Genomic DNA, 20,784 nt, shown 5'->3' on the forward strand with positions numbered 1-20,784 from the left:
CTAGGAGCTTCATTCCAGGACTGAAGGAGCTTGGGGTAAGGGAGCTTAAGAACTTCAGGTATCTTCGGGGGCCACCCATGCACATTAGTAGGAGTTAGATCAGATGAGGGCATCCCAGATGTGAACTGGGGACCACATGGGACACCAGTGTGGCAGGAAGCAGGTTTAACTGCTATGCTACAATACCTATAACATCCTCCCCAAATTGTGAAACTCTTGCCAGAAGTATATGCATTTTGTCTTTACCATTCATGGACAGGCAGACATTTAAGCTATCTCCACCATTCGCCTGTTGTAACTATGATTTTATGATGATCACAAGAGTGCAGAGATCTTTTTCATGCTTCTGGATTTAACAACTCTTGCATAAGTATTCAAAAGTAAATCATACAGTAGCTCTATTTTTAATTCTCTGCAGAACAACCATGCAGTTCCCATAAAGACTGCAATTGGAATGATGCCCTTCTTGGCGTTCAGGAGGGCGGAGAGGATCACACCTTGGCAGGGACATGGGCTAAATTCTTTCAGCTAGGCAACGCAGTGAAAAAGGGACTAAGCACAGGCCTGCTCTTTTGAATGATCGACAGCTCCCATCAGGCAGTCTCAAAGTCTGGCATTCAGAGCTGGGGGCGCAGGGCCCATCCATTTCTCTCCTGGAACAAGAAATTAACACATGTCCACACATGATTCTTAGCTGAGTTGAGGGCAGCACACAGGGGCCCACAGGGAACAATGGGTTTTCCAGGAAGAGCCCTGCTTGGTGGAAAGGGCAAGAAACCCTCCTTTTCTTGGCTGGGCTTGAGGGCTATGTGGCCTCCCCACTCACATTCAGAAGCACTGTCTGTACAAGGCTGTGCTGTTGGGATGGCCATGCTCCCTTTTTATTGTTCTTCCCACTTTAGATCAAATGAAATAACAAGGCTAAGGATGGGATCACAGGTAGCTCACTATGGAATATTTAACATACCCAGTAAGTGAGCCAGAAGCTCCATGTGGTCAGAGCCAAATAGCATGTGTGTCTTGCCATCTATGTGCGCCACGACGATGGGCAGTCCAAAGGCCTGGAGGAAGCAGTTAAAGTTCAGGGAGGAAGATGATGGAGCAGGTGTTACAGGGCTGGCGTGGAAGGCTTCCTGAGAACACTTGGTAGGCATGCAGAAGCAAAGCACACAGAGGTGTCTGACAACAGATTCCATAATACATTGAGGCATGACTTGTGTTTCTAAGTCTCAGGTGCTTTATGCTTTCCTTCACCGTCTGTCTCCTTCCCTTCCTTTACCAAGGGAGAAGACAAGGTCATCTGGGAGACTTAGGAGACTCAGGATGGGTAGGGGGCTTTTGAACAGCAGCAGGGAACACACTCAGTCCATGTTTGGGCTGTGGGTTTGGAAGAAACACCAAGAGCTGCTCACCCCATACTTGCAGGCTGCCTCCGTGGTCTCCCTGAGTTGGTTCTTCACCTGTGGTGTGGAGATCTTCTCGAGCAGTGCTCGGGCGTCTTCTGCAGACATACCAGCCTTCTCTGCAGCCTGCGGGGAGGTGGGAGGAGGACAAGGCTGTCAGTGTGGAGGGGGCTGCAAACTCCAGAGAACTCTAGGGTTCCCATCTTTTACACCCAGGAGTGCCTGGCAATCATTTTGTGTACTTGCGAATGAGGGTTTGTTCCTTTGTTCCAGATCTCAAGATGGAATGGAAAGAGCAGAGGGAGGGTACCCTGTCACTACCTACACTACTGGGGCATCTTGGGGACCAGCTTAGCCTGATGTCTTCCCTTCATGACACAGGAGGCTACAGTGGGAGGGGACACATTCCTTGTTCAGAGGTACAGCAGAGCCTGTCTTGTGCAGAGCCAATGGTAGAATGCAGGCTCCTAGAATTCATGTCTGGGGCATTTGGCTTCCTGTTTTCAGAATTCTGGATCTCTCCTGCTGATGTGAATCAAGGGCTAGGCTCTAATTCCAGGCGACATCCTGGGACTTCTTACTGAGGCTCATGTCTGCAGCTACCTGCCCAGCTTCAAGAGAATGACAGAGGCCTCGGTTAGGGGTTGTTGCTAACTCAAAAGTTCTCAGTCTTGCCTGGCCATGAAAATCTCCTGTGGCGGTTTTGAAAATCCCACTGTGCTGTCTTCCCCTAAAAATATTATATCCGTATTTCTTGGCAGGTGGCAGGGGGCAGTGGGGAGAATGAAATTGTCCAGTTGATGCTAATGTACAGCTAGAGCAAACAGAGCTCGTGGACCTTGAGTGATCCCACACAGTCAAGTTGTCCATTTTAATGAGACACTGACCTGGCCTGCCTAAATGAGAGATGGTGTGCTGGAGCAAATGTTCTGCAGTGAGTAGGTGGAATGGTTATAGGGAAACAAAGGGAATGGTCGCATGAAAGGCCATACGGATGTGGAGAACTTTTATTTCAAAAAGTTAAAAGTAGCCAGGGAAATGATGGGTTAAATAGGAAGCAAGAAACAGGCCAAAATATCACATAAATACTTTGCAGGAATACAGATACTAGAAGGTGTGTTAGCCAGTTTCTGTTCATTTAGCTTTTGTGTGATCTGTCCTTTTATATATGGAAACTCAGTATGTCTCAAATTTTCCGTACTAGAGAAAAAAATAATGCGCTCCCTGACTTAAACCCAAAGGAAAACCCACCTTTGAAGCTCCTGTCTTAGCAGGTAAACAGGTATATATTCAGAGCTCTCTCCATGTGTTCAGGCTCAGCCTCTGCCCTCTTCTGGCAGCATTCAGTTATCTCTTTTTTTAAGTCTCCAGCTTTCCAGTCTGCATGTGGGTGTGAGATTTGACTGGTGACTGTGGACACTCATGAATTCTCCATCTCACCCCCTCTGCAGCTTCTATTGTTTGTCACCTCTCTTATCTTCTTGCATCAGATAAATCCTACGAATGCATTGTTCAGTTTTTCACCTCCCTTTTCAATCATGAACTATTCTTTTGAGAATTCTGTGAGTTACAGCTTTTCAGTATTTTCTTGTCTCAAACACATTCATGCTTTCTTTCAAGATAACTGTGATTTCCTTGGCGGCATTCTCGAGTCTATTTGTGGGGATTCTTTCCCCCTAAAAGTGGCATGGGAAAAATTGAGAGACCTAAAATCTAGTGACAGCAGTGAGTGTGTGGCTGGGACACTCACCGCCAGGATGCTCTGCGGCTGTGTGATATCTTCATCCTGGGAAGAAGAGCACACTCAGCAGGAACATGGTGTGAGCAGTCCCGGCGAGGCTCAGATACCCATTCCCCTGATGGGTCCCAGGGCTAAGCCTTTACCCGTGACCAGGCTCGCATCCACAATTCCCTGGATACGTTTGTCAGCATCTCTGGCCGTTCCATGTTTGTGGCAGTGACGAATCGCATGGCAGATACGCTTCCTGTGCAATAAAGCCATTCGGTGTGAAGACCCACTGCCTGTGTTCTGCTGGAGGAATGCCCCAGCCCTACTTTGACATTTTCCCAGACTCTGTCCCCTGGACCTCTCACCAAAGTTCCCTGATCAATCTGTCCTCTTCCCTGCCTCGGTTTCCCTTCGTCCTACACTATCCGTATCCTGAGGTTTCCCAAACCTACCCCTTAAGGTAGTCTCCCAGGCCCCTTTTCTCTGCACTTCACTGTCTGACTTCTCTGCCCTCAATTTGATTCCCAATATGCATCCCACCCTGTTTACCTTTTCTAACAATCTCAGAGAAATCCTTCGGGAATTGCATGGGAACCTGGAAGTGCTGCCGCAGGAGCTGAAGGTCACTTCTAAGGTACTGCAATTTGCGGGGTATTTGTGGAGGCAGGTTTCCTGGCAGTGGACAATTAGACAACATGCTGACAGGTGTGGGCCACCCTATCCCGGTCTTGGGCTCTTGACAGATGACTAGCTGCAAGTGTCAGTACAAAGAGAGGGCTTTCCTGGGCCACTGAGATGGTCCTCCCCCAGGCCTGTCTGCCCCAAAGGCTTCTCCCTTCTTACCGCTGTCTTTCATGATTCCTCCAAGGAGGCTGGGCCGCAACTGCAGCTTGACGTTCCAGATGTGCTGATACCGGCACAGGACCTAGCAGAGCAGGGAGCAAGAAGAGCCTGTGTGTAAGATGCAAGAATTGAAGAGCTGTTGTCGGCAGCCAATGAGACAGAGTGGCTAGGTGCTGAGCTGTGTCCTGACTAGAAACGCAACCTTCTGTCCACTGCTGGAAAGGGACTCCAGGATCATGGCCCCAGTGGACGTTTTCCAGCCCCTTTTACGTCTTACACCCCATTGTTGACAGTGAAGACAAGTGGTTGTGGAGTTCAAGATTCTTAGGAATTGCCCTGACTTATTCACAAACCACTTTGTGAAGCTGCAACATAAGGGCGAATCTCGGGAACCGGGCTTCCCGTGCGCAACAGCGTAAAGCACTTTCACTGTCAGCGTGTGCTCCCTGGCTCTAAGTTGGGAGCAGCGGCAGGAATTTCAGGAAAAGCCTGTCCCTGTGCCCTCTCCCTCCAGGCCTTGCCCCAGCAGCTTCCTCTGTCACCTCGAAGCCCAGCCAGGAGTAGGGGGACAGCACGTCGTAGAAGAGTTCCAGGGTGCGCGGCAGGGACCCCATGCCGTTTCCAGTGGCCTTGGCTTTTCCAAAAGTCAAAACGAAGCTAGAGCAGGTCCGAAGGAGTCGTTTTCAGGACGTTCCCTAAGAGAGCAGCAGGTTCCACCCCCTGCTTCCGCCCTGCCTGTGAGACTGACCTCATTGTTGCTGCGCAGCCGCAGTCAGGAAAAACTGGGCTGGGTTGGCAGGGCCGCGGGGAGGGACAGAGGGGTGGGCGGAGGGCGAGGGCGGGGCCAGCTGCAGGCTTCCCTGGACAGTGCAGCAGTGGGAAGCCTGTTACCTAGCTTGCAGCCCTGTCCTGACGCGCGGAGCCTGGATTGCAGGAGGTGTGCTGTTCTCGCAGCATAGCCAGGGTAGCTGTGCGCCCTTGGCAAGCCCCTGGACCTCTGTGAACCTCGTTTCTCTCCTAGTGCTGCAAATGGGAGATAAATACCAGCTACCACATGAAGAGCTGCAATGTCACCTTTTGTAACTGACTTAGTAGTTCATCTGGGACTGGAGCAAAATAAGAAGTTCCCAAATTAAAAACTTCTAGGTTTCCTTTCTTAGTGTTTAGCACAATGCCTGATATATACTTGACAGTATACTTGCTCTCTCGTTTTTTAAGACATTAACACAGATGTAACAAAGGAGCATTTTTAAAAAGATTCATTTTATTTTCATTTGAAAGACACAGTTACCTAGAGAAGAGAGGCAGAATTCTACATTCTGCTGGTTTACTCCCCAAATGGCATCCATGTCTGGAACTGGGCAGATCTGAAGCCAGAAGCCAGGAGTTTTCTCTAAGTTGCCCACCTGGGTGAGGGGGCCGAGGACTTGCACCATCTTCTGCTTCCTTTCCAGGCCCCAAGTAGGGAGCTGGATGGGAAGTGGAACAGCTGGGACATTCACTGCTGCCCTTATAAGAAGCTGGTGCTGCAGGCAGAGGCTTAGCCCCAAATGTCGTGGTGTCAGTCTTAGATTGTCTTTGACAGTGAAAGAAAGAGCACTGGAGGCATAGGGAGGTTGTACTTCAGCAATAATTTTAGAAAGTTTTAAGCATTGGTAGACCCTATTTGTGTTTACAAAAAAGAAAGTCATACTGTATTCTGTTAGGTTACATTCTTGCAATAGCATTTTAAAAAAATTTCTCTTTGACTTCGTTCTTTTTTTTTTAAAGAGTTAATTTTTTTTTTCCATTGGAAAGCTGATTTATAGAGAGAATAAACATCTGTTCACTGGCTCACTCCCCAAGCAGCTATAGTGTTTAGAGCTGAGCAGATCTGAAGCCAGGAGCTTTTTCTGGGTCACCCAGGTGGGTACAGGGTCCCACAGCTTTGGGCCATCCTCCAGTGCTCTCCCAGGCCACAAGCAGAGAGCTAAAATGGGAAGTGGATCAGGCAGAATGTGAAGTAGTGCCTGCGTAGTGTCCTGGTGCATGCAAGGCAAGGATTTAGCCACTGGAACATTGCAGTGGATCCTTAATTTTCTATTTTAACATTACTGAATTTATACATTAGTAAGGATTTTGCATTTTTCTTACTTATAGTCACTAGAAAATGAACTGCAGGTCTCCAGTAAGCAAAGAGAGACAGAATACTTCCACACAGAGTAAAACACACACTGTGGAATGTGGAAAGGCCACAGCTACTGAAGCAGCCCTCCAGCTGCAGTGTGAGTCGTGTTTCTTTTCTCATTATGTAATAGTTCCTACTGGGTAATGTGTAACAAAGGGAGCTTAGTTTGCTCAAAATCCTGGAGGCTGAAGGCCAGTGACTGCCTTTGGGGAGGGCCTTGTGCTGCGTCCTAGTAGGGTAGATGGCATTACTTGGCTCCAGTGCATGCAAGTGCTGAACAGGCATTACTATAAGGCAGGCAGGTATTATTCTGAGGCAGAGAGTGGAGAGGTGCCAGGTTTTACCATGAAGCCATCCACTTATCCAAGCTGTTGTGTGAAAAGTGCCTCTCCCGTTTACCCATATCCTCGTGCTTCCAGATTTCCTTGCCTCCCAACACAATTACTTTGGGATCAAACCTCCACATGAAGTTTGTTGGTGCTAAACCATAGTTAACAATGGGAAAAGTGATATTAAAAGTACGCAATCCACTTACTCTTTTTATTACTTACTTATTTTTAAATTAAATTTAGTTTTTGGTGTTTATTTAGTTGAAAAGGATGGATGCCTATGTGGACCACTGTTTAGGGTGGGAAGGATTGAGGAATGGGGGAAAGTGGATGAGACAATTTTTCTTTTCTACCTGTATCTGAAGGAATGATGGAAGGATTGCTTCCAACAGCCTAACTGCATCAGTACCTGGGGTTATGGGATGAACACTCAGTGTCATCCCAGGGTCCCTGATGTGGAGTGCATTCTGAGGGGACTGCACAAGTGGTTTCAGTAGTTCTGAGGTATTGTTGATTTTGGTGTTCCTGCTCAGCCCCCAGTCCCAACTCAGCCTGGTGGGTGCTGCAGCATATTCCTGGCTAGTCTGTTCTCATCCCTGGCTTTCATGCAAACCAGTGGGTATGATAGCCTAGTCTAGTATGGCCCACATCACATCCTAGCTCCTGTGCATGCCAGTGTCCTACTGTTTGGCTCAGCCTTGCCTGGTCTGCTGCCCCAGAGCCAATCCACATACTTCCTGGCAGGTGGAGCAGCCTTGCCTGCCTGGCCTGATCAATACCCAGCCCTGATTCACATGCTCGCCATGGAAGCTATGGCTTACCAGGGGAGTTCCCCAAATTCTACACTTGCCCACTCCCAAACCCAGATCTCACATGTGCCAGCAGGTGCTAGGCCTTTATCTGGCATAGTCCGCCCTCCAGTTTCAGCCTTTGTGTGTCCTGGTGGATGTTACAGCTCAGCCTACCCAGCTCCTAATTCTTGGGTGCACCTACGGGTGCTGCAGTGTAAACCAGCCTGGCATGTTTCTAATCTCAGTACCCATGAGTGTTGGTGAGTTCCACAGTTATACCTAGTTTGGTCCATCACCATCCCCATCTCTTGAGCAAATCAGCAGATATTGCAGTCTCACAGGGTTGAACCCACATCATCCCCTTAGAATCTGCCCCTAGACCTGGTTCTCTTGCATGCTGGTTAGTGTCACAGCTGAGCCTAATGTGACCATCCCCTGCTCTGACATTCATTGGCAGAAATTGTGGTCCAGCCCTGCCAGGTAGGCTCCACAGCCCTAGCTTTTGTGTGTTATGGTGGGCAGTGTTTGATGCTCACTATCCCACCTCTGGTATCCCATGTGGGTGGGTAAATTGGTCTGACCCAGAATGATCCTTCAGTTTCATTCCTTGAGACCTCTGGGTCTCAGACCCCTTTCTTGCCTGTTACTACAGTGGCCTTGTTGGCAGAAGTCTCCCAGACATCATTCCTCACCTGTAATGTACTCCTTCCGTGGTCCCGTCTCCCACACATCCTATACTCCTTCCCTGATCAATCTACCACCCCTGCACCTGCCAACACATGGGTTCCCTAGTCCGACCTTCTGGTGGAGTGAGGTGCTGGCCTGAAGCCCTGCCTGTGCACCTGGAACCCCAGATCCAGTGCTCCGGTGCAAGTGCCAGTCTGGGACCCTATCCTGCATCCAGCCATCTGGGACTAAAGCATGTCAATGAGTTCCCCAAGCCCAGTCCACCAGCACAGTATGCCAGCATGCCAGCCAGGGATTGTAACACTCCGCTGTCCCTGACCTGCCAGCCTGGGATCCAAATGCATGCAGGAGTTCCCAGGCCTGTTCTGCTCCACTGTTCACCAGCCCAAGTCCCCAGGTTTCCTGAGACTGCCTAGGCACTGTTGTTTATCTATTTAAAAGGCAGAGTTATACAGAGAGCAAGAGAGATGGCGTAGAAGAAGAGGGAGAAGAGAGAGGCTCCTTGATTAGCTGCTTCACTCCTCAAGTGGCAACATCCAGCCAGGGTTGGGGCAGGTTGATGTAGAAAGAGCTAAAAATTGAAACGTTGAAAGAACAGAATCCAAGTGAAAGAATGCCAGTAGTATGAATTAAATATTGACAGAAATGTACATATAGATAATTCTCAAGTATTTAAAAATATGTTCTTGTATGTAGAGAAGTTGGTAGTTAAAACCACACTGTGGCTTTGTTTTATTCTTTCTGTGATCTGTCGTGGTGGCAAAGATCGGAAAGTTCAATGACTCAGACGTGGCAGAGGTTCATGGTAGGTAATTCTCTTGCATAATCATTGGGAGTGTAAATTTGTACAACCTCCAGAGGGCAGTTTAGCAATATGTATGTTTTGTAGACACACACATCATTTAGCTCAGCATTTTAAAGAATTTATACTGTAAATATGGTTTCCTTATACAATAGGATGTACTATAAAGAAATATCCAACCATTTTAATGTATATATGTATACTTTAAAGATTTATTTATTTTTATTGTAAAGTGAGCTATATAGAGAAGGGGAGAGACAGAGAGGAAAGTCTTCTGTACATTAATTCACTCTGCAAGTGGCCGCAATGTCCAGAGCTAAGTGACCCAAAGCCAGGAGCTCAGAGCCTCTTCCAGGTTTCTTACATGGGTGCAGAATCCCAAGGCTTTCAGCCATCCTCATCTGCTTTCCCAGGCCACAAGAGCTGGATGGGAAGTGGGACCACTGGGATTAGAACAGGCACCCATATGGGATCCTGGCATATGTAAGGTGAGGACTTCAGCCACCAGGCTACTGTGCTGCCAGGCCCTATATTCTTAATTTTTAATTGACATTGTAATTACATATATTTATGGGCTGTGATGTATGATATGTATATTTGATGTGGAATGTTTACACCAAGCTCACCAATGTGTGTATCAGCTGGGCCTCCCACTTGGATGGCAGGAACTCAGTACCTGGGCCGTGGTTTGCACCCTCCCAGGCACGTAAATAGGAAGGTGGATAGGAGGTGTGGGGTAGCAGGGACTTGAGCTGAAACTTCAGTATGTAAATGCACGTGTCTTTTTTTTTTTTTAGATTTATTTATTTTTATTGGAAAGTCAGATATACAGAGAGGAAGATCTTCAGTCTGATGATTCACTCTCCAGACAACCTCAATGGCTAGAGCTGAGCCTATCTGAACCCAGGAGCCCAAAGTCTCTTCCGGGTCTCCCACAAGGGTGTAGGGTCCCAAGGCTGAGTTTATGCGGGTCTCCCAAGTGTTTGCAGGGGCCCAAAGACCTTGCACCTTTCACTGCTTTCACAGACATAGTAGCATAGAACTGAAAGTAAGAAAGTGGAGACTGGGACTCCAACCAGTGCTGATATGGCAGTGTTACCTGCTGTGCCACAGCACTGCCTGCAATAAACTACACTTTAGTTGCATTTTCCACAAACTTTGGTATCATCTTCATGCATGTCACAAAACTTCTTTGAATAAAAGAAGATAAACTTTAAGCAGGTAAAGATGATTCTACATCGAATCTGGTGTGATAGGTAAATCCTCACCTTGCATCTGCTGGGGATCCCATGTGGGTAATGGCTTGTGTCCTGGCTGCTCCATTTTTCATCCAGCTCCCTGCTTGTGGCCTGTGAAGGCAGTGGAGGATGGCCCAAAGCTTTGGGACCCTGTACCTGCACGGGAGACCCAGTGGAGGCTCCTGGCTCCTGGCTTCAGATCAACTCAGCTCCAGCCATTGAGGCTACTTAGGGAGTGAACCAGTGGATGGAGGATCATTGTCTCACCCCTTCTCTGTAAATCTACCTTCCCAATAAAAAGAAATAAATATTTTTTAAAAAATAAAAGATGTATCTGCATCATGGAAAAATGAAATCATAGAATAAGACAATGAAGATGAAGATCATGAAGACAGAGTAGTTGGGAAGTAAAAGGGAAACTGGAGCATGAGATCAGAAAGACCAGAAACGGCGCAGGCTAAGGGGCCCTTGGCTCCTTCCTCGGCTCCACAGCACCATCTGAGGCTGTGCACCTGCTTCCCAACAGGTGTCCTTGTGTGTTATCACTTTCTTATCAAGGAGTATTCCCAAGCTCAAATGGTGTTGACTCTGAGGAGTCTGATTAAAGTACAAAGGACACATAGACAAAAGCAGGGACCTCAGATAGAAGAACGAGGGAACAGTGAAGTCACAGGTATGTTGGAAGACACACCGGTTGTGTAAGGTCCAGGAAAAAAGTATTGAGCTGCTCTGAGGATGTGAATTATGGGAGGAGACGGGGTGAGCAATCTCTCCAGGCAAGCAGGTCCAGCTCTCTCCCTGCATTGCCCTGCACTGATGTGTTCTGAATGCCTGGCCCATGTTAACACTCTGAGCACATGCTCGATGACACTGTGGGTCTCCTACTGACCTCCCCCGCTGAGCTCTATCTCAGAGACAGTAAATGGCAAACTGTTCAGTTACAGATTGATTGGACTTTGTTTCTTGTCTTTGTACAGAGAGATCAGGGCAGCATATCCTGCTACCTCCCCTAGGTTCTTCAAGACCAGTTGGGGTTGGACTATATAGGGGGACAGAAAATACTTTTTGTCTCTTAGCCCTTAGAGGGACCAGGATACGATGCACCAACAAGAGCACTAAAGAACAACATGGCACACATAGATTTGCAAATGCTTTAGCAAACAGTATTAGATTTATTCCTTGGCAAAGCAGAATTTGATGCACTTCAAAGATACTTGAGGCACAGAGACAGAAACAGACTAATGGTAGAGAAAATCTCTGGCACCCTTGGGTGTGCATAGAGATTCAAAAAGTGTAGAGGGCCAAGCGCGATACCTCTGTCAAACAGAAGACCCAATCTCAGTGGTGCAGTGCAGGAGGAATTCAGCACTCTGTCTGCTCTTTTGAATGAAAGGGAGCGTCCATCAGGCAGTCTCAAAGTCTGGCACTCAGAGCTGGGGGCGCAGGGCCCATCCACTTCTCTCCTGGAACAAGAAATTAACACATGTCCACACATGGTTCTTAACTGAGTTGAGGGCAGCACACGGGCCCACAGGGAACAATGGGTTTTCCAGGAAGAGCCCTGCTTGGTGGAAAGGGCAAGAAACCCTCCTTTTCTTGGCTGGGCTTGAGGGCTATGTGGCCTCCCCACTCACCATTCAGAAGCACTGTCTGTACAAGGCTGTGCTGTTGGGATGGCCATGCTCCCTTTTTATTGTTCTTCCCACTTTAGATCAAATGAAATAACAAGGCTAAGGATGGGATCACAGGTAGCTCACTATGGAATATTTAACATACCCAGTAAGTGAGCCAGAAGCTCCATGCGGTCAGAGCCAAATAGCATGTGTGTCTTGCCATCTATGTGCGCCACGACGATGGGCAGTCCAAAGGCCTGGAGGAAGCAGTTAAAGTTCAGGGAGGAAGATGATGGAGCAGGTGTTACAGGGCTGGGGTGGAAGGCTTCCTGAGAACACTTGGTAGGCGTGCAGAAGCAAAGCACACAGAGGTGTCTGACAACAGATTCCATAATACATTGAGGCATGACTTGTGTTTCTAAGTCTCAGGTGCTTTATGCTTTCCTTCACCATCTGTCTCCTTCCCTTTCTTACCAGGGGAGAAGACAAGGTCATCTGGGAGACTTAGGAGACTCAGGATGGGTAGGGGGCTTTTGAACAGCAGCAGGGAACCCACTCAGTCCATGTTTGGGCTGTGGGTTTGGAAGAAACACCAAGAGCTGCTCACCCCATACTTGCAGGCTGCCTCCGTAGTCTCCCTGAGTTGGTTCTTCACCTGTGGTGTGGAGATCTTCTCGAGCAGTGCTCGGGCGTCTTCTGCAGACATACCAGCCTTCTCTGCAGCCTGCGGGGAGGTGGGAGGAGGACAAGGCTGTCAGTGTGGAGGGGGCTGCAAACTCCAGAGAACTCTAGGGTTCCCATCTTCTACACCCATGTGCGCCCGCAATCGTTTTGTGTACTTGCGAGTGAGGGTTTGTTCCTTTGTTCCAGATCTCAAGATGGAATGGAAAGAGCAGAGGGAGGGTACCCTGTCACTACATACACTACTGGGGCATCTTGGGGACCAGCTTAGCCTGATGTCTTCCCTTCATGACACAGGAGGCTACAGTGGGAGGGGACACATTCCTTGTTCAGAGGTACAGCAGAGCCTGTCTTGTGCAGAGCCAATGGTAGAATCCAGGCTCCTAGAATTCATGTCTGGGGCATTTGGCTTCCTGTTTTCAGAATTCTGGATCTCTCCTGCTCTAATTCCAGGCAACATCCTGGGACTTCTTACTGTTAGGAGTTGTTGCTAACCTGAGGCTCAAAAGTTCTCAGTCTTGCCTGGCCATGAGAATCTCTTGGAGCGGTTTTTAAAAATCCCACTGTGCTTTCTTCCTCTAAAAATATTACATCAGGATTTTTGTGGGGGCAGCACCTGCATCCTCCAGATGATACTAACATGCAGCTAGAGCAAACAGAGCTTGTGGACCTTGAGTGGTCCTACACAGCCAAGCTGTCCATGCTAATAACCTAGCTACTTGACTTGAGTGAATGAGAGAATCCTATCCCAGACCAGATGTTCCAACTATGGGTTATTGGAATTGTCGGAAAAACAAATGCAAGGTCATAATAAGGCCATGCACAAGAACTGTAGTCAAAGCATGAAAAGTAGGAAGGTCAATGATTGTCAGATAGTAAGTAAAAACACACATTGTTTGCAGGAATGTAGACACTAAAGTATATGGTGGATAGTTTTTGTACACTTAGCTATTATTTCATATTTTACACTTAAATTGAGTATGCCACAACTATTTTCTATAAACTGGAATAGGAATATTGCAAAACACTGTCTGACTTAGACCTAAAGAAAAAGGCAGATTTTAGACTGCTGTCTTTGGCTGGTGGACAGGTCAATATTCACAGCTCCTTCCATATGTTCTTTCTTATCTTCTGCATCTTTCTGGCATCAGGTATCTCTTTTTGTTTTGTTTTAAAAGATTTATTTATTTTGTTTGAAAGGTAGGTTTATGGAGAGGAGAGAGAAAGAGAAAGACATTGCATTTGCTGGTTCTATCCGCAAATGATTGCAGTGGCTGGAGCTGAACTGACCCGAAGTCAAGAGCTAGAAACTCCTTCTGGGTCCCCCATGTGACTGCAGATTCCCAAGACTTTGGGCCAACCTCCACTGCTTTCCCAGGCAACAAGCAGCAGGGAGCTGGATGGAAAGTGGAACCGCTGGGCTATGAATCGATGCCTATAGGGGACTCTGGCACTTGCAAGAATTAGGTAATTGAATCACTATGCTCGGCCCTTGTTTTTATTTTAATCTCGCCTTTATTTTTTTAATGTCTCCTGTTTTCCTATCTGCTTGTGTTAGTGGTGGTTTTTTTTTTTTTTTTGAGTGTAGGATATTCATAAGTCCATCTCTTCCCTTCTGAGGTTTTGGTTACCGTGTTTCCCCCTGACGTATTAAAATGCGCTACTCATCCATTGGCCCTTTTCAACCTTGCTTTTCAATCATGAATTGTTCTTTCAAGTTTTAATTTTTTCTATAATTTGTTACTAACCAGCGATATTCTTGCTTTTCAAATATCTCTGAACTCTGCTATGAAAAATAAAATATATTTGAGGGTTTTCTTTCTCCAAATCAACTCCCTGTAACAGCAGGAAGGGAATGGACAAGACACTCACAGCCTGGATGCTCTGGAGCTGCACAGTATCTTCATCCTGGAAGAAGAGCAGACTTCAGGAAAGGAGTAGCACACATGGCTTGGCATAACAGGCAAGGGCAGGACCGTGCTTTCTGGAAGTGTATTGGCAAGGGACAAAGATCATCCAGACCCCTGCAAACCCAGTGGACCCATAGCCCGGCCCTCACGCGTGCCCAGATGCGTATCCATAGCTCTCTAGACACTTTCTCCAACATCTCCGGACATTCCATGTTCACAGCAGTGAGGAATCTCATGGCAGACACACTTCCTGTGGGGCAGGGATAATCAGTGGAGGCTCTTCCTCTAATTTGGTGACAAACAACTCTTCTTGGTTTCGGCGTCTCCCAGGCTCAGCTGCCCATGACTTCTCACGATTGGTTTGCCCTGCTCCACCTCCCTATTACATTCTCATCCCACTGTAAGTTTCCTATACTTCCATTTCAGACTTCTTTGCTCTCAACTTGATTCCCAGTCCACTTCCCCCGCTCCCTCTTCACCTTTTTCAAGTATCACACCGAAGAAATCCTTTGGGAATTGGATGGGAACCTGGAAATGCTGTCCCTGGAGCTTCACATCACTTCTCAAGTATTGCGCTTTCCTTGGAATCATAGCTGGAGGCCTGTTTCCTGGCAGTGGACAATTAGCAATGGTGACAGATGACCTAAAGGCACCAGGCTTGGAGGACATTATCTGTGTCTCAGAGGACAACTGCCTAACTGCAGGTGTCCACAAAAGGCTGGCTGAGAAGGGCTCCCCTGGGAAGCTGAGCTCACCCCACTGCCAGCCCTCCCCCGCCCCAAAGCCTTCTCCCTGCCTACCGCTTTCTCTCATGATCCCTGCAATAAGGCTGGGCCGCAACTGCAGCTTGACGTTCCAGATGTGCTGATACCGGCACAGGACCTAGCAGAGCAAGGAGCGAGAAGAGCCCGTGTGTAAGATGCAAGAATTGAAGAGCTGTTGTCGGCAGCCAATGAGGCAGAGTGGCTAGGTGCTGAGCTGGGTTCTGACTAGAAACGCAACCTTCTGTCCACTGCTAGAAAGGGACTCCAGGATCTTGGCCCCAGTGGACGTTTTCCAGTCCCGTTTGCATCTTACACCCCATTGTTGACAGTGAAAACAAGAGGTGGTCGTGGACTCCTCAGTTCCTTGGGGTCCTCTAGCTTATTTTTAAACCCGCTTGTGAAATTACTATATAAGGGCTTATCTTCAGATCAGGGAATCTACTGCACAACAATGCAAAGCCATCTTCAGGGCTGGGGTGCACCCTGCGGTTATAATTTGCTGGCAGCACCTCAAATTGGGGGAGTCATCTGTCCCAGTGCCCTCTCCCTCCAAGCCTTGCCCCAGCAGCTTCCTCTGTCACCTCGAAGCCCAGCCAGCAGTAGGGGGACAGCACGTCGTAGAAGAGTTCCAGGGTGCGCGGCAGGGGTTTCATGTTGCAGTTTCCGGCGGGTCAAGACCACAGCCAAGATCACGGTACACAGGTCCAAAACACCAAGCGTGTGTCCTTTCTCTCTCGGGAGCCGGGCGAGACCCGCCCCGCTTCCCAGCCTGCCTGGTTGTACCGCCCACGGCGTGGACTGCGCAGCCTCGAGCGCTAGAAACTGCCCAGGGCCGAGCTCGGCGGCGGGGTTGAGGCGTAAGGGGAGGAGCGGAGGGCAGGGCCAACCTCCTGTTCTCCACCGCTGTGTAGACGGCCGCTCACCTGGGGCGGGAGCAAAAGGGAACCTATCAGCAGGCTCGCTGACCTGTTGTAAAGCCGAGCCTGTGTCACGGAGGGCATCTAGACCCACAGCTCCGTAGCTGTGCTCTTTTGGCCATCCCCTGGACTCTGTCCTGCAAATGGGAGACACAGTGATACAGTCCACCTACCTCTTAAAAAAATTTTTTTTTTTTAATTTTGTCCACCGACCTCTTAAGGAGTTGTGGAGATTAAAAAGACTGCAATAATTGTTGCTGGTTGTGACCGTGACTTCTTAGTTCCATGAACTACTTGGGGTGGGAGCTGAGTGATTTGCTTCCAAACCACGTATTTCTAGGGTTCTCTTTCTCAAGAGATTATCACAATGCCTGCAACATGTTGGTATTTAAAAATGCAGCTGTTCCCACTTTTCCTGGGGTTTCTTTTCCAAGATCCCATGGGATGCCTGAAATCTCAGAACACTGAATCATACATGAGAACGTAGTATTTTTCGCCTAAGGGTACATAGCTATGATGGAGTTATTTATCAATGAGAAATGAAATTAAGAGATTAACCACAATGAATGATAATAAATAGAATAGTTACAATAACGTACAAAAAGATTGAGTTTTGAGGCATTGAACAAAAGCTCATGTATTGATTTGAGTGAGTAATGGGTGTTAAGTATAGACCCAGATTTAACTGAAAAGGAAACACACAGAGGTACAGCTTCCAGAAATCCACAGCAGGATTTTTTTTTTCTTTTAATTGGAAAGTCAGATATACAGAGAGAAGGAGAGATAGAAAAAGATCCTCCTTTTGCTGGTTCACTCCCCAAGTGGCCACAACAACTGGAGCTAAACTGATCTGAAGCTAGGAGCCTGGAGCTCCTTCCAGATCTTCCACATGGGTGTAGGGTCCCAAAACTTTGGGCCATCCTCTGCTGGTTTCCCAGGATGCAAGCAGGAAGCTGGATGGGACCTGGGGCAGCTGGCACATGAACTGGCACCAGCATGGAATCGGGAGACAGGAGTTTCATCCAGTTCTCTTATGTGTATACAAGGACCGAAGGACTTGAGCCATCCTCAGCTGTTTTCCCAGGTGCATCAGCAGGGAATTGGGCCAAAAGTGGAGCAGTCATGTCTTGAACTGCGGTGCATATGAGATGCCAGCACAGGGTATCCTGTTTGAAGAAAAGCTTTAGCAAATTAAATTTAACACAATGCAGAATGATTCATTATTTAAGCAGTACTCAGGGCTGGAAAATATTTGGAGAACTCCTTTCTGGGCAGTGAGTATTTATAGGCTGAACTGGGAATTTCAGCATAGAAATAGCTTGGTAGGTTAGAGCCAGATGTGTGCCTTGTTTGGACATGGTCTGATTGGTTGACTGCCTCTTATTGGTTGAATATTCGCTGCTAATGATTGACCAAGACCCAGCACTGTTCAGAAGATGAGACTCCTACATTAAGTTTCAGTTTGTTTGTGTGCTAGGTTGAGTTTTCATTCTTTTCATAGGAAGGCAAAGTACACAGACACCCTCAGGCCAATTCATTTAACTTAATCTGAGATACTGACTAGAGTTGTTGCAATAAGAAATAGCGGCGTAAGCAAGTTATTTAAAGTGACAACAGAACTCAGCAGAGGAGCTAAACATGACAGAATTATCACACATTGGAGGAGGGGAGAAAGAGATGATAAATGTAAACCAAATCCTTGTCTCTCATAGATGAGCCAGTGATATTAGCGGCATGTGAAACCTCAAAAAACAGAGCTTGAATCATGTAATATGGAGTTAAATGATTGACACTGCAAATACTTAAGTAAGTTGCTTTTTAAAATCTGAATAAAGTGGTTTATTTAATAAATATTATTGGAGCAATTGGGAAGTTCTAACAAAATGTGGTTGGACCCACATCTTGGACCTTACACATGATAGATTCCTAAATGGACCAAATATTTAATTGATAAACTAAGAGAAATCAATAAATTAACCATGTGCTTTTAAAAAATCTGTATTTATATTTATTTTTAAATTGGAAATGCAGACCACATTTACAGAAAGAAAGAGAGATGGAGAAAGATCTTCCTTCTTTTGAGTCACTCCCCAAGTGGCTGCAACAGCTGATCTGAAGCCAGGAGCCAGGAGCCTCTTCCAGTTCTCTCACGCGGGCGCAGGGTTTGAAGACTTTGGGCTTGTCCTCAATTGCTTTCCCAGGCCACAAGCAGGGAGCTGAATAGGAAGTGGAGAAGCTGGGATACAAACTGGCTCCCATATGGGACCATGACACCTGAAAGGAGAGGGTTTAGCCACAGAGTCCTTGTGTGGGGCCCTTTGTATGTTTATGTTCTTAATTTGTGAGCTTTCATTTCAGCTTAAAGAACTTTCCTTTAGCAATTTCTGTAAGGCAGGAATTTAGCTTTTGCATGTCTGGGAAAGTTTTTATTTTCCCCTCATTTTTGAATAACATTTTTGTCTTCCAAAGTATTCTTGGCTTGAAGCTTTTTCCTTCACATTTTCAGTGTGCCATCCCAGGATTTCTGCTGAGAAAACAACTGCTTGCTTTATTGAGACTCTTTAATGTGGTATATGTTGTGGAAGCCATCAGTTTGATGGTTTGTGTCTGTTTGGCTAAATAATCCACTAGGGGAATAAAATGCAGAGGACAAAGTGAGGTTTCTTGAATATGCTGCAAGAGAGCCTCAAGAAGGCAGAGCTGCTGTATGCCACTCGGGGTTACCATGAAGGACAACTAGAAAGGACTACTACTGCAAAATGTAATACAATTTAAAATCCCGGCAGCTCCACTTCCCATCCAGCTCCCTGCTTGTGGCCTGGGAAAGCAGTCGAGGACAGCCCAAAGCCTTGGGCCCCTACACCCGTGTGGGATACCCGGAAGAAATTCCTGGATCCTGGCTTAGGATCGGGATAGCATTGGCTGTTGCGCTCACTTGGGGAGTGAATCATTGGACAGAAGATCTTCCTCTCTGTCTCTCCTCCTCTCTATATATCTGAGTTTCCAGTAAATAAATAAATCTTTAAAAAAAACCCCACTTGTAACTGCTATATCTTCTTAGTTTCTGCATGAAGGTGCTTTGCACTTCTGGGCAGAGCTGGGGTGTGTCTACCTTCTTCAGCTTTGGGTTCTGCTTTCTCCTTATCTGCTATTGGTTTCAGAATTGTTGGTAACATATTATTCAGTTCTGTTGATGGGATTTATGCCTGTAGGAATTTTTGTGATACTCTTTTCTTCTTGGCTGCCAAGGTCATACATTTCAGGCCACTCAAGTATGGTTATTTTCATGTTCCTTTCAAACACACACACACACACACACACACACACACACACACACACACACACGAACCAGAATAATGGCTATTTTGCACCTGGGATTTGTACACTCTCCAATGGCCAAGTCACTTTTCTTGCACCTAATATCATCTTCTTAGGAGAAAAAAATAGTGTAGCTACTGATTTAGCCTGGCGCTGGGTGGATTTCTTAATAGAGCAGCTGGTAGCCTATGTGTGGTGCACAAGCCTGTGATGGCGTGTGGGCTGTGAGGTGCTCACGAACCAATGGCTGAAAGTGCCCTTTGCCTTCATCTGGCTGTTCCTTCTGCTGATTTTAAAGGGCACTACGGTCATCACTGCAGTCACCTCCTGCTGCTCTCAAGGTATGATCACCACCCTCTGAACCTTCTTTCCTGAGGGTTACAGAGAAATGAAGATAACTTCACACTCTCAGCTGTGCTCTGAGCAAACCAGTACAGGTGCATTTTTAGGCCTTCAGGGTAACATAAACCTGATTGATGATGTGCAGAGGGAATTGTGCTTGAAGAGGTAGGAATTGCCTTCAGAGAAAGCTCAATCATAGCTAAGGTTATGGGGAGATTCCTCTGTGGTCTTTGGATTCTGGTAGTACTATATTTTAGGGCCTGGTTGTTTTCTAGGCTGTCACTCTGGGAATCTAAGAGAAAAACATGCAAGTTAAATAAGAGGTATAAAACTGGGCCTGATGTGATATGGCTCAATTGGCTAAACCCTTCCCTTGGCAGCACTGGGATCCCATGCAGGCACTAATTCATGTGCCAGCTGTTCTGTTTCCCATCCGACTCCCTGTTTGTGGCCTGGGAAAGCATCAGAGGATGGCCCAAGTCTTGGGACCCTGCACCTGCATGGGAAACTGGGAAGAAGCTCCTGACTTTGGATTGGCTCAGCTCTGGCTGTTGCAGCTACTTGGGGAGTGAACCAGCAGATGGAAGATGTTTCTGTCTGTATCTCCTTCTGTCTTTGAATCTGCCTTTCAAGTAAAAATAAAGAGTTGTAAAACTGCAATCCTAAGCCATGTGCTAAGTCCTCAGCCCTGAACCGTTATACTCTCCTGAAATCTTATTCTCTGAAGTCCCTTTATGAACTTCAGGCTTTGGAAGTGTTACTCTTTTGTGTTCCCATGTTTCTCGTGTGTTCTCTCATTACAGAAATCATGTATGTCTTTGAAATGATCGGAATGCCCACCATACTGTAAAGTTCTGCTAGAAGGGCAAGACACACTTTTTAAATGCTTACAGCAAAAGGGAGAGAAAGAGAGGCTGAATTTTCTGACTGGTGGTTCACTTCCCAAATGCCTAAAGCAGTCATCACTGGATCAGGCTGAAGTCAGGAACCAAGAGCTCCAGCTGGGTCTACAGCATAGGGCAGAGGCCCAAGCAGTTGAACCATTACTTCACTGACTGTTGGGATGCATTAGCAGGGATCTGAATGGGAAGCAGTGGCTTACCCAGCTTGCATTTTTAACCTCTGCTTGAGACAAAGTTGAGTTACTCATTCTCTATCACTATTTTCATATCTGCAAGCACCTTACCTTGCTTTTAATCTTGCTTTCCTTTTCATCCTTGACTTTTTACTTATAATATTGTTGACAATAG

The 20,784-nt window shown here is 47.0% G+C and overlaps 2 protein-coding genes across 7 annotated transcripts; both read right to left on the reverse strand.

The window, feature by feature from the left end:
• Window positions 1-385: 385 nt before the first annotated feature.
• LOC121170926 (glutathione S-transferase kappa 1-like) lies at window positions 386-4,727 on the reverse strand. 4 transcript variants are annotated; one of them, XM_041002389.1, is made up of 8 exons: window positions 4,518-4,727; window positions 3,976-4,057; window positions 3,682-3,804; window positions 3,288-3,388; window positions 3,154-3,189; window positions 1,413-1,529; window positions 968-1,061; window positions 386-653 (listed from the first exon to the last, which is right to left on the reverse strand). In XM_041002389.1, exons 1-8 carry the CDS (start codon window positions 4,587-4,589, stop codon window positions 604-606), a joined length of 675 nt encoding a protein of 224 aa, XP_040858323.1. In that variant the 5' UTR covers window positions 4,590-4,727; the 3' UTR covers window positions 386-603. The 4 variants fall into 4 exon arrangements, with proteins under 4 accessions (XP_040858323.1, XP_040858326.1, XP_040858324.1 ...); XM_041002392.1 differs by lacking the exon at window positions 3,682-3,804; XM_041002390.1 differs by lacking the exon at window positions 3,154-3,189.
• Window positions 4,728-11,141: 6,414 nt separating this feature from the next.
• Window positions 11,142-15,730, reverse strand: LOC121170762 (glutathione S-transferase kappa 1-like). Of its 3 annotated transcripts, XM_041002034.1 has the most exons (8): window positions 15,539-15,730; window positions 14,994-15,075; window positions 14,673-14,801; window positions 14,343-14,443; window positions 14,156-14,191; window positions 12,210-12,326; window positions 11,766-11,859; window positions 11,142-11,452 (listed from the first exon to the last, which is right to left on the reverse strand). In XM_041002034.1, exons 1-8 carry the CDS (start codon window positions 15,608-15,610, stop codon window positions 11,403-11,405), a joined length of 681 nt encoding a protein of 226 aa, XP_040857968.1. In that variant the 5' UTR covers window positions 15,611-15,730; the 3' UTR covers window positions 11,142-11,402. The 3 variants fall into 3 exon arrangements, with proteins under 3 accessions (XP_040857968.1, XP_040857971.1, XP_040857970.1); XM_041002037.1 differs by lacking the exon at window positions 14,673-14,801; XM_041002036.1 differs by lacking the exon at window positions 14,156-14,191.
• Between the last annotated feature and the right edge of the window lie 5,054 nt (window positions 15,731-20,784).

The sequence above is a fragment of the Ochotona curzoniae genome, unplaced genomic scaffold, assembly GCF_017591425.1.
Source record: "Ochotona curzoniae isolate NIBS_2020 unplaced genomic scaffold, NIBS_Ocur_1.0 scaffold_2476, whole genome shotgun sequence".
NCBI lineage: Eukaryota > Metazoa > Chordata > Mammalia > Lagomorpha > Ochotonidae > Ochotona > Ochotona curzoniae.